Below are 13,985 nucleotides of genomic sequence, written 5' to 3' on the forward strand. Positions count from 1 at the left end.
AGTGATGGTGTAGTGGTCTGTGCGTGGTGGTCTAATGGTCTGAAATTCAGCACAGAGAGCCCATGTTCAAACCCCAGTTCTATTATTGTTCATTGCTGAAGTACTCTGAAATTATGAAGGCCAAACTACAAAAGAACAATTCAAAAGCACTTTAGACAAATCCTGGGTAGAACAGTAAATTTACACTAGAAAATATTTTTCCTAAAGAAACAATGTGGGCTCGCTTTAATTAAATTAAACTTTCTCCGGCTTTTAAGGAACAGTTCACCTTCCAGCAAATACAGCCTACAGTTCTACACCTATTAGCAAGTAGCCTAATCAAACTCAAGCTAAGTATACCCAGAGCCATATAAGGAGAGTTGCGTCACCTCCATTCACTTCATCTGGCCAGTCTTCTACAGAGCCTTCTATTGGTGAATAGAATAGTGACAAAGCCCTGAACCGGAACTTTACGGAATGCACTGGAGTCTATGAGCGTTTGTCACTATTTTGAGTTTACATGAACCACGTGGCCGGCGCTGTTTTCTGCCCCTGAGGTGACGCAACTCTCTAATGCAAGGCTCTGAGTCTACCATTAACAGCAGAAATACAGTTCAAATCATAAATGTGTCTTCTGAGGTTCTGACACACGAAAGCTTAATGTCTGAGTTTTTCAACCTAACAGTCGGAACTGCAGGGCCAATGCCATTGGCTACTGGAGCTGTGTGAAGACAAAAGGTGCATTTTCCTCTCGGATGCACAGTTTGACTCGATAATAGTTTTCCTCTTATCAAAACCCCGGTTTTAGAAAATATACCTATAATTAAAGCCACAACGACTAACTAATTTAGCCATTTTATTTAGTATAGCAGTCTCAGTAGGTATGTGCGCACACACGTGTTTGTTTAGTGTGCGCACAGTGCCGCACACGCACAAGCATTTGTTCAGTCCTTGTATGTTGTTAGATTGGTGAGACGTGAAGGAGGGGAGTCGCGAGCCATGGCCAAGTCTTTTTGGGGGGTCACTAGCCACAATGTGAAATCAGATATGTTATTTTTTTAAGTAAAGAATTAACACCAACCACATGAGGAAAAACTGTTTATTTTTCAAATAAAGACACAAATTAGAACGTTTCATTTTCAAGCGTAAAATGACACATAGTGCATTATAACCCGAATGTCTTTAAAGCAATGAAAAAATAGATTTCACTAAGAAGTGCTACATACTGTATGGAGATGTTTTATCAGGAACGTATGCTGAAAACAATATTTTTATGAGGTAATTCTTATTTTTCTTATAGAAACATTCCAGAAAGACAGACTATTAAAGGAATGAAAGACAGGTCGGGGTTGAGGAGGATATGGCACAAGAAACCAACACATTATATTCATCAGATGCATAGAATACTTTTTAAATCATTTACATAAATACCTACATTTAAGGGAAGAAAGATTTGAAAGTACTGTGTATACGTCAGAGAGGCAAGTTTCAGGGCTTTTAGATTTGCTATAAAAACACGATTTGCTCTAAAAGAAACTAACAAAAAGTGTCTCTTCAATGTCCTACAGAGACAAACGGCATCGTCTGTCCTACAGAGAAAAACCTGACTGTATCAACTGTCCCGCTTAATTTTCAATTAAAGCTGCAATCTGGAGGTTTTATGTCCTACCCGAGACTCAAACCCAGGTCTCCCGTATGGAAGACCAAACATACAGTATAATGTACCGCACATCTTGACATAATATCTGTAATATTGTTTAACAAAGTGTTTGCTGCTGTTTGTCTCTGTAAGATGACCAATGAATTCCAGCCCAAATCAAACTACATCTCATTTTATTTCCATCTTCTTATAGACAAACCATTTCTGAATTCGATCACAAAACGCAGCAGGCACTCCATGAAAATCGCTTTGCTCCGTTGAGCAACGGAAATGGTTGTTTAGCTACCCGTGTCTCTAAGAAGACTTTCCAGTGTATCAACAGTGTGAATTGTAGAACCGTTTCAACAACAGTCTCTGAAAGTCGATCAATCAGTCAAAACATATTTAGTGGAAGTTGGCATAGCTCTGTTCAGCCACCAGTCACTTCAACTCACAGACCATCGTTTCCTCCAAACGTGTCTTCAGTCTTTTTGTTTTTCACGATTTCATGTGCCTTTATACATTTACTTATGTCCTGCTGCTCCTCTGCTTTCCCTGATTAACATCTGTTAAACCTGCGCGCGTGTGTGTGTGTGTGTGTGTGTGTGTGTGTGTGTGTGTGTGTGTGTGTGTGTGTGTGTATGTGTGCGTGTGCGTGTGCGTGCGTGTGTTAGAGCCCTCATTATTTGACTTTTTTGTCTGAAAATGTTCAATAGTTTTCAAACTAATAAATCTAAAAGCTCACAACATGTTGCGACGCAGTGCGCTGTGAGCTTTTTTAATATAGGGCTTAAAGGAATTCTAGTTACTTGTTCTCAAATAGAAACTTAAAGCAAATCTAAGTTTTTCAATCGCTAGGACTGTCCAAAATCTGGATCGGCATCGGACTCAAAATTCTGCCATCAGTCGGGCTCTAGTGTGTGTGTGTGTGTGTGTGTGTGTGTGTGTGTGTGTGTGTGTGTGTGTGTGTGTGTGTGTGTGTGTGTGTGTGTGTGTGTGTGTGTGTGTGTGTGTGTGTGTGCGTGCGTGTGTGTGTCTCTAGTCTTCAGACATAATGTCTATCTGTTCAGGGCTGTTGCCCTGTTGTGTAGCGACTCTCCAGCGATTGATGTGCTGACTTCCTTTTCTCTTGTTGTGTTCGGGGCTCTCCTCTTCCAACTTCTGACGTTTATGTTTAGTCCTGCGGTTCTGGAACCAGACCTTCACCTAAAGGCACAGGATGGAGGGCAAAAAGTTAATACAATAGAAACAACCACCTTTACTTATACAGCAGCTATCTCAATGAAGCTTTATGGTGTAAACAAGAACTACAACACTGGTTCTCAATGTCGGGTCTGGGGACCTCGAGGGCTCCAAATGGACCCTTACGGGCCTGTAACTGAGAGTGTACAAATGGAACCAAATGAACCAGTGAGGATTTTACCAAGTAGATTAGGGTCACAGAGATGAAACAATTGTAAGAAATGGCGGTCCGCTGCCTAATGCATATCACAATGGGTGTTTTTGAAGTTGAGAAGCACACGCACAGCCTAAGCCACACACACAAAAACACATTCACACACACACACACACACACACACACACACACACACACACACACACACACACACACACACACACACACACACACACACACACACACACACACACACACACACACACACCCTACTGAAACACTAACCTTCGCACATGTGCTGTCAGTGTTTTGCAATGTCAACATTTCACACAGGGTATTTTTGCCACACTATTATTATCTATTATCACATCAAAACATTGGGATTTAGGTTGAAAATTGGCAACGTTTTAGTTTAACCTCTGATACTTTCAAAGTACAGTCAAATCAAACATGGAGACACTAATGTTGTCTCCCATTTGGTCATGTGTCCCCAATCAACTGGTTTGATGTTAAAATGTGTCCCTAAATGGCCATGTTCAAGAACACAGACACACACATGCGGCACAAACTCTGAATTTCTGATTTAGTCAATGGGTTGTATAGCACTCTGCTCATGATGACATAAGTCCAAATATTATCTATCATGGTTATCTTCTGTGATCTGTGATGGAGGAACAAGAAGTAGTGACTCCATTCACGCTCACTGTATGTTGAAACAGGTTTTAAAATCACACTTTTGGCAATTAAATTAATGTGAACAAACCCTGAGGAGAGAAACAATCTGGTTTTGTAGGCTTAGAAAAAAGACAAACTTCACCTAAAATGTCCAGCTACAATTCAATCATATACCTGTCTATCTATCTATCTATCTATCTATCTATCTATCTATCTATCTATCTATCTATCTAACTAACTAACTAACTAACTAACTAACTAACTAACTAACTAACTAACTAACTAACTAACTATCTATCTATCTATCTATCTATCTATCTATCTATCTATCTATCTATCTATCTATCTATCTATCTATCTATCTATCTATCTATCTATCTATCTATCTATCTATATATATATTTATCTATCTACACAGTATCTACAGTATCTATCTACACTGTAGATAGATAGATAGACTGTCAATTATACAGTAACTATCTATCTATCTATCTATCTATCTATCTATCTATCTATCTATCTATCTATCTATCTATCTATCTATCTATCTATCTATCTATCTATCTACAGTATCTATCTATCTATCTATCTATCTATCTATCTATCTATCTATCTATCTATCTATCTATCTATCTATCTATCTATCTATCTATCTATCTATCTATCTATCTATCTATCTATCCATCCATCCATCCATCCATCCAGACAGGTTAGGGCAGGTCTCCACAGTAGTTGTACATGGAATGTTTCTTTAAGATTCAAGACATTCATGTAATCACTTTTTGTCTGATAATCATCTTGAACAGTCATCTGTGATGCCCGAGGTAATGATTTACTGCAGCCTGCCTGACGTCTTCACTACAAATCACATTTCCTTTTCAGGTTGTTAAAAACCAATGTAACTTGTGACAGCCATTGTACCTGCAAAGTAACTAGTAACTAAAGCTGTAAAATAATTGTAGTGGAGTCAAATGTACAACATTTGATTCTGCAATGTTGTAAAAGTATGAAGTATCAAGAAATGGACATACTCAAGTAAAGTAAAAGTATTTGAAATTGTACCTAGGTACAGCACTTGAGTAAATGTACTTAGTTACTTTACACCACTGGTCTCAAGTCGAACAGAAGAGAAGAGAAGAGGATAGACTAACTTGTTCACTCAGAACAGAAAAGCACAAAACAGAACATCTGAGTCATGTTATCTGAGTGTCTGATTCATTGATTCGTTGGTTGGTTGATTGATTGTGAAATTAGCTCATAAAAATAATCGTCACCAATTGCATCATTGGTTTACATTGGCATGTAACGTTACTGTGACGACCAGATGATAAACAGCAGGTTTGATTAGAAAGACGTGTGACTCAACCATCCATCTATCCATCCATCCATCCATCAATCCATCTCTCTATAATATAACATGATACAACGTGTCACATAAGATTATTGCTCTTTTTTTCCTTTCTGCCTCCATTATTTCCCTGAGACAGCCTGTCTATTTATCATTTTATGTGTTTCAGCAAGACCAGTCTGTCTGACTTGCCTGTGTTTCAGTGAGACAGGTGTGTGTGTGTGTGTGTGTGTGTGTGTGTGTGTGTGTGTGTGTGTGTGTGTGTGTGTGTGTGTGTGTGTGTGTGTGTGTGTGTGTGTGTGTGTGTGTGTGTGTGTGTGTGTGTGTGTGTGTGTGTGTGTGTCTTACTTGTGTTTCAGTGAGACAGAGAGTGGAGGCCAGTTGCTTTCTTTCAGTTCCCACAACATAATGGTTTTTCTCAAAGGCTCGTTCCAGTCGGAGCAGCTGAGAAGGAGAGAACGCTGTCCGGATCCGCTTTGGTTTCCTGCAAAATGGACCATGAAGTAACATGTTCTCTGGACTACTGTCATCTCCTGGAGGAGAGAGAGAGAGAGAGAGAGAGAGAGAGAGGACAAATCCTGTATTAATTCCTGTTTTACCTACATTTTTTGATTTCTTGCTTGTAGATCTGTTCTTTTTTTTAAAGAAATCTTTGCAAAAAAAAATATATTTTTAAAGCGAACATTTGTAACTCAAATCTTTGCTTCTGGGGGTCCCTGGAACTAAATATTTTTAGATGGGGGTCCGCGGACAAGTACATATCATTTTGGGTGGTCCTTGACATGAAAAAAGGAAAGGAAAATGTTTGAGAACCACTGTTGTAGACCACAGACAAAACAGGACTTCCAAAAAAACTGGGAAAACCTCCAAGGTAACCCCAAATACATGAACTCTGCGAGCCCATCACCAGAATACAAAGAAATGCCCTCAATAACACAGTAGCAGAACTACACCAAAAACCATTTATTCCAAAAGTACAAAAACAAACCATCAAATTGGATAATAATCTAAAGATAAGTAGCCTGCCATTATAAAGAGCATCGATGACAGGTCTCCTATGCCCCTCTGTTAGCTGGTCCAAGGTCTGCTCACTATAACCACGGACCACCTAAAAGCATCACGGCACTGCACAATGAATTATGGCTAAAACAGATGTATCATTCCCTTCCGTGTGACATTAAGAGCCTCATTTGGATACAAATATAGAAATACACATTTAAATGTAAATACGAGTCCATCAGTTAACGACCATCGACAGATAAATGTGTCACGCTTGAGAAAATGCAAAATCCATTTGTTTGTCAGGTGAATTGATGTGCAATTAAACAAATCCGATCTCACAGATGCCTCGGATTTTATTCAAACCCAGACAATAGTGCAACGAAGTTTACTCTCGGCTCTCATTGTGTTCGTGACCGTCCCAAACCACACGAAGACATCATCTGGGACCCTGCCGCCGCCTTTTTGACGGTTTATTAAAATTGCACGTAAAGTTACAAAAATATTTTACATAAGCAAATAGATCTAGGAATTATTTTGAACCGCCTTATGGAAAGTTGCGAGGCAGTCTGAAAAGAGACGGAGAAAACGGCCCACCGCAGACACGCACACGCAAAGAAGCCTGGTTCAGCCCTGATCGGTGTGGTCGGGTCTGGTGTGGCTGTAGGATGCCTGACTGATGAACTGTTGTGGATCTGTATTCACATGCAAAAAGGTTCAGTCGACACAGAACGGCTCCCATCTCGTTGGACTGACCTATAAGTCACTGTCATGTCAGCAGGTGGGCTCCACGTCACGTGGTTATTGGCTCAGATCCCCGAAACCAGCTCGGAAACACTGGGGGATATTATGAATTATTAATGCCTTCTATCTTCCCAACTACTGTTGTTGTGCCATTGAGCAGGGCATCAATTGCCAACACTTACCTGCTTTAATAAAAGTGCTCAATGACTGGTCAGCTCTCAATGACCAACAGTAGAATACTGTGTTTGTACTGGTCAGCTCTCAATGACCAACAGTAGAATACTGTGTTTGTACTGGTCAGCTCTCAATGACCAACAGTAGAATACTGTGTTTGTATACTGGTCAGCTCTCAATGACCAACAGTAGAATACTGTGTTTGTACTGGTCAGCTCTCAATGACCAACAGTAGAATACTGTGTTTGTACTGGTCTGGTCAGCTCTCAATGACCAACAGTAGAATACTGTGTTTGTACTGGTCAGCTCTCAATGACCAACAGTAGAATACTGTGTTTGTACTGGTCAGCTCTCAATGACCAACAGTAGAATACTGTGTTTGTACTGGTCAGCTCTCAATGACCAACAGTAGAATACTGTGGTTGTACTGGTCAGCTCTCATTGACCAACAGTAGAATACTGTGTTTGTATACTGGTCAGCTCTCAATGACCAACAGTAGAATACTGTGTTTGTACTGGTCAGCTCTCAATGACCAACAGTAGAATACTGTGTTTGTACTGGTCTGGTCAGCTCTCAATGACCAACAGTAGAATACTGTGTTTGTACTGGTCAGCTCTCAATGACCAACAGTAGAATACTGTGTTTGTACTGGTCAGCTCTCAATGACCAACAGTAGAATACTGTGTTTGTACTGGTCTGGTCAGCTCTCAATGACCAACAGTAGAATACTGTGTTTGTACTGGTCAGCTCTCAATGACCAACAGTAGAATACTGTGTTTGTACTGGTCAGCTCTCAATGACCAACAGTAGAATTGTGGTTGTACTGGTCAGCTCTCAATGACCAACAGTAGAATACTGTGGTTGTACTGGTCCGCTCTCATTGACCAACAATAGAAAACTGTCGTACTGGGCAGTGCAGCTCCCAGATGTACTGGGTTGCAGCTCTCGTGTCTCAAATGTTCCTTAAATATTAAGACTGAAAAATAAAAATGAGAATAAAGACATAAATGAAGAATAATTGATGAACAAAGATGAGAAATACTTTGTACTACCTCCAGTTGGCAATTATCCTAGTTTGTGACGTTGTTGCTGACTGTCCTCAGCAGTGAAGAGCATAACACACCACTGCAACTGTTCAAATTAAGTCAACATTGACTTTACATACAGGTGAGAACAGAAAGACATATGCTTAGTTACTACACATGACTGTGTGTGGTGGTACTTGGCAGCTCCCAGTGACCAACAGTAGAAGACTGTGGATGTACTGGGTAGCTTTCCTTGAAGAAGTAGAGGTTTAAACTAAGCAAAATAAGCATTGTGAATCATGGATGATTGAGCATGCGCACACAAACACACACACACACACACACACACACACACACACACACACACACACACACACACACACACACACACACACACACACACACACACACACACACACACACACACACACACACACACACACACACAAAATATAGTAGGCCTATATATACAGACAGCATGCTAAAGTGTTAGCATCGGCATGGGCACACAGCAAATTAGTAATTTTATTATCTCATCGCCACAAATTATTGATTCACTTCCCATTTGCGGCTGCAGTCTTCTCACTTTGCTTGTGCAACAGAATGTAAACCAGCTGATGAATCAGTGTTACTCATAGGAAGCTGGTTGGCTGATGTGTCAGAACGTTGTGTGAAGTGAAGGAGTTAGTCAGTTTTTTTCCCCATGAGGGATTCTGTATCCTTCCCTGTTTCAGGCTAATGTAAAAATTAACGGGGTTCGGAATCCCCACACATTTCAGTCTATGTTAAAATGAACTGGGTTCTCTATCCAACCCGTTCCAGTTTAATGTAAAAATTAACTGTTCTGTTTTGGTCTATGTAAAAAATAACAAGGTATGAAAACATTCATGAGGACTTCTCTTTCTCTTTTAACTGATATCAAAACTACAAACGTCTTTAACCCTGAACAGAAACCTGGCATGTTATCTGTTAACTCACCATGATATCTTTATATCATAGGCCACTGTATATGTCCTAATTTGTCTTGTCTCATTGTTGTTGATGTGGAAGGGGAGGGGAGAGACTGCATGCGAGACAGAAATACATATAGGGTCTAGAATAGATAAAACCTGTTTTTAACTCTTTTTAAACTTTTATAACTCATTTATTTTGTTTAGTTCTGTGAAAACACACATTTTTCATACAACCGTAAACATTAGTTTTATGTGGATTTTAAACATGGTTTCATGCTTCATTTTTAACAAACGGAAACGTTTAATTTCATTCTAATCAAAGTTGTATCAACATTTTCTCCACCTTAACAACCCTGATAATTATATATTATATATATATATAATGTCCTGTTATTATTATAAATTAAATGCACCAAATATCAATATCATAAACTTTCTGTTTTTGACCATGAAAGAAAAAAAACTTTTTTGACTCATGAATTAGCAAAGTGACATGTTTGTGCATTTTTTATCTGGTCTTTCTGTGTGTGTGTGTGTGTGTGTGTGTGTGTGTGTGTGTGTGTGTGTGTGTGTGTATTGTATATATATATATATATATATATATATATATATATATATATATATATATATATATATATATATATATATATATATAAATAAATAAACATCTAAAATTTGATATAGCCTACTGTATAGCTTATATTCAACTAAACCAAATATGACAAAAAGGGTTACTACCAGACAGTAACCAATTAATGATAATACATTATACAAAATACATATAGCAGCAGTATAGTTAAAAACAACAAACTGAAATTTGATATATTAATTAAGATACCAACTATTCCATTTCAAGTCCTTCAATGGCCATGTTTTATTGGTTTAGGTCGGGTTTCTCAAACAACTTTATACCCCAGTCGTCCTCAACCTTTTCAGGCCGCAACCCCCCAAAACAATTACATTTGAACCGGGGACCCCCCAAAATAATCATAATTGACAAGCACTTGGAATGTAGGAGTTGAGGCATTACATTTAGTTTGACTCTGTTCGATAGATAAATATTGTGAAACTACCAGATCTACAAGCTTGTAGATCTGCTATTTTCACAATTTTTGCGTCTTTCTTATATTATTTGACAATTTGGCCAATGTTTTACCAGTTTTTATGGTATTGTTGATTTTGAAGTTTGTTGATTACTTTTGATGCAGCAATGGTCTTTTTTTTCTTTTCTTTCTTCTTTTCATGTGGGGGTCCCGACCCACAGGTTGAGAACCACTACCCTATTAGGCTACAACGGTGTCTTTTGACTACGGGGCCTATACGGAATTAATTGTTTCTGTGAAATAGAGTCTCAACTCAAGGGGAATTTATAGCCTATAGTGTCCTCTTTATAACTGTATACCTATTTTTATTCTATGTTTTATTGTGTTTATTTCACTGTATTTTACTGTGATCATTATGTTTCTGAATCCCCGTGAACTGAAATGTATTATTAATTATGAAACCACTGTTTCTCACAACTCACTTTGGACAAATAACTTGCTAAATTATGTAATATTTATTTAGCCTACTTTCAAATTTTCTATTTCACATGCGTGGTTCAGTTTGTGATATAATAGCCTACGTAATAATAATGACTATCATCTATCTGTTTCTTTTGTCTGTCTCTGTTTATCTGACATTTTGATATAGCCTGTTATTAAATTATATTTTCAGATAGGCCTAAATGTCAACCAAACACTATAGGCTAAACTGTAATTTGACTTTTTTTTTAAATTAAAATAAACTAATAAAGCCGTTATTTATTTTTCACTTAATCAGAATAGCCTATTCTGTGTGAAATTCGCTGTTTGTTTGTTTCTTTGTTTCTTTCAAATAAAAGGATTGAAATTCATTATAAACGAGGAAATCCGACATTTTCTTTGTTTTCATTTCATTTCAGTTTAAGTATGAATCATTTGTTTTTGTGTTCATTTTACGGCGAACAGTATGGATTTGATTAGGCCTTGATACCTGTTTCATGATGAACTAAATGCTGCAACGAATATAATGTTTAGTAGCCTACCTTAATTATTCTTCAAAGTGTTTCTTTACAAGATTGAGAATCATATAAATTGAATCTACAAATATCAAATCGGCGTGGTTTAACACACCTAGAAGACAACATCATTTAGCCTATATCTGTATATTATACAAATATTTGTATAATATACAAATATGTGTATATTATACAAATATGCTCAGATAGTTACAATAATAATTTAAAAAACAAAACAATAGATCAATAACATAAGTCTCATCTATCATAAGTATATCATCGGTGAAAATGTATCCATTAACGCTGAGAGTGTAAAACTACAAATATAAACAAACACGGACCCAATTGGTTTAAGAATAGATTAATAACTAATCTCATCTCGTTCAAGTTCCGACAACAGACTAAAAATCAATAGATCAGTGATTCTAAGCCTTTTTCATTTCAAAGACCCTCGGTTTCTTCTACATTTCACACCTTTTTTAATGTCTGGAATCCCAATCTACACTATAAAACCCTCATTTAACTCCGAGTCGAGTGTAGCCTACAAACCAAAGGGTCCATATGTTCCATGTGTACACTCTCTGAGTTACAGGCCCGCAAGGGTCCATGTGGGACCCCCTGGTGGTACCCGAACCCAACGTTGAGAAACAACAATCAATCGATCGATCGGCAAGTCAATTCAATTCACTGGGCTTATATTGGCATGAGAAAACATACGTTTACATTGCCAAGGAAAAGTGGAACAAAACATTCAAAACAAACAAAGTAATATTTAACATGTACAATTAAAAGGAGTCTCTCACCTTGGAAGCGGTGGCCGTGATGCAGGTACCGGTTCCTCAGAACCCAGGGGTAGAAACTAAACGCGTCTCTGTGGCTGGCGGAGGTGAAGAAGCTGTGAGGAGCTGGGATGTGGTGGTAGGATGCCGGGGTGATGATGTGCTCCAGCCCGGCCCCTGATGGCCCGTACAGAGACCTGCCGGTGGTGGTGGTGGTGGTCGCGGCGGTGGTGGTCCCGAAGCAAGACCCCAGCTCCCCGAACCGCAGGGCAGTGGGTCTGATGGGGTCGTCTCCTCCTCCTCCTCCTCCTCCTCCTCCTCCAGCCGGGGCGGTGCAGCAGGCTGTGGCCGGGTGAGAAGAGCCGATGTTTGGATCTTTACCCACCAGAGACTCGATGGTGAAACACTTGTTGTTTCCCTGTCGGAACATTCTGATGGTGGTGATGGTGGTGGTGATGATGATGATGAAGGACTCGAATCCAGTCTGTCCGTCAAAAAGTCTCTACAATCTCTGATTCTTTAGTAATGTCCCAGGTGAAAGATCCATATTAATTCCAAGTTCCACCTTGTTGTAGCCTAATTGTGCCGTAGTTATTACTCTAGTCTGTATGTCTCGTAATAAATCAGTAATAATCTCGTAATAAATCAGTAATAATCTCGTAATAAATCAATGACTCTCGTAGATAAACCTGGTTCTCACAATAGTAGCAGATTATTATTATTATTATTATTTATCCTTACATTTCCTCAAGAAGACAAAAAAAAAACCCGCAAAGCATTCAACTCTAATTAGATGTGGCTCCTCTTAATTTTTTTTCATAATTTCATCCTCCAAGTTTTCATAAACAGCCAATTAGTTAATTCGTTTTGAAGTGTCTAAACGCCGCGACCTGCAGCCAGTGCAGCTACTGATTAATGTGAGGATCAGCAGCCTTCTGACAGGAGCACACGGCTCGAGTGTTGCCAGAGTTTGTGAGAGAAATAAGCAACCAGGTCCAGGAAAAACAAGCCTAAAAGAAGCGACTAGGGCACATGAGCACTTTAAACCTGTACACACTAGTAGGCCAGGCCTACATCTGCTATTTTCAAATACAATCTTGAAATAAAATGTGGAATATTTGGAAGATTTTTGAAACAGTCTAACAAGACAAATCTGCTCCCTTGGCACAAAACATTTTCAGATGGGGGTTATAGGGACGAATACATATTAATTTGGGGGCCCGTGACATGAAAATATGTGAGAACCACTGGTTTAATTTTTTTTTAATGGAAACAAACAACAACACTTTCGAAACAATAATCCCAAATAACCAACTATACTTGAGAAACAAGCACAAATAAACAACTACACTTTAGAAACAAGCCCAAATACACTTTAGAAACAAACCCAAACAACTAGCCAACACTTTAGAAACAAGCCCCCGCCGAAACCACCAATATTTACAAGCAACTTTACAGAAAAACAAGCCGCCCAACGTCGCTTATAATAAGCACACATGGCAACACTGCGAGCGACTCAACACCTGCCCCGGGCCCCGCCCACCCAGAATAACAAAAGAGTGCTAGTGAGCGTGCGCAGACGCATTTTAGTTTAAGAGTTTAATAATTCTAACTTTTATAAAATAAAAACTAATTAAAAAAAATCTCTATCTTGCACACACACACACACACACACACACACACACACACATATAGTGTGTGTGTGTGTGTGTGTGTGTGTGTGTGTGTGTGTGTGTGTGTGTGTGTGTGTGTGTGTGTGTGTGTGTGTGTGTGTGTTTATTTAATAATATTGTTCTTATACCATTTATATTATTTTTGTGTCTGTCTGTGTGTTTCTATGTGCAGGGCGTTGCTGAAAATGAGCACTTGTGCTCAGCTACTACCCTAAGTAAATAAATAACAAAAACATATATATTCATGGGAATTGAACCATAGTTCAACTTCTAAGGAAATGTTCACGTCACAACGGTTCAGAAGGAGCATCCTTCATCACTTGTCCTCTTCTGCCCTCTTGTGGTCATTGTGGGGAATTACAACAGTCACCTATGGGAAAACATGTACTATAGTAAGAAATATATATACTTTTACTGAAATGAGCTCTGACTATGCACCACCTTGAATTGAATCAACCCCAAACGAGCACATGAAGAGGAGTTAATGGTATACAAAGCTCCATTCCAAACTTAATTCCATCATCAACTCATCTTCCCATTTGGAATTCATCTGGGAGAGGTT

The 13,985-nt window shown here is 38.7% G+C and overlaps 1 protein-coding gene across 1 annotated transcript; it reads right to left on the bottom strand.

Annotated features, from left to right (window-relative positions):
- Positions 1 to 1,766: 1,766 nt before the first annotated feature.
- On the bottom strand, positions 1,767 to 12,453 carry LOC308075966 (homeobox protein EMX1-like). Its single transcript, XM_080416014.1, has 3 exons — positions 11,775 to 12,453; positions 5,386 to 5,570; positions 1,767 to 2,824 (listed from the first exon to the last, which is right to left on the bottom strand). The coding sequence occupies exons 1-3, from the start codon at positions 12,178 to 12,180 to the stop codon at positions 2,657 to 2,659; spliced, it is 759 nt and encodes a 252-aa protein (XP_080272140.1). The 5' UTR covers positions 12,181 to 12,453; the 3' UTR covers positions 1,767 to 2,656.
- Positions 12,454 to 13,985: the final 1,532 nt, after the last annotated feature.

Source organism: Gymnoscopelus braueri, assembly GCF_963280865.1.
Source record: "Gymnoscopelus braueri genome assembly, chromosome: 20".
In the NCBI taxonomy this organism is placed as follows: domain Eukaryota; kingdom Metazoa; phylum Chordata; class Actinopteri; order Myctophiformes; family Myctophidae; genus Gymnoscopelus; species Gymnoscopelus braueri.

Coding starts and splice junctions, on each gene's coding strand:
- LOC308075966 (XM_080416014.1), bottom strand. CDS start 12,180: ATGTTCCGACAGGGAAACAACAAGTGTTTCACCATCGAGTCTCTGGTG. Junction 5,571..11,774: donor TCACGGCCACCGCTTCCAAG/GTGAGAGACTCC, acceptor TCTCTCCTCCAG/GAGATGACAGTAGTCCAGAG. Junction 2,825..5,385: donor TCTGTCTCACTGAAACACAA/GTAAGACACACA, acceptor CTGTGCCTTTAG/GTGAAGGTCTGGTTCCAGAA.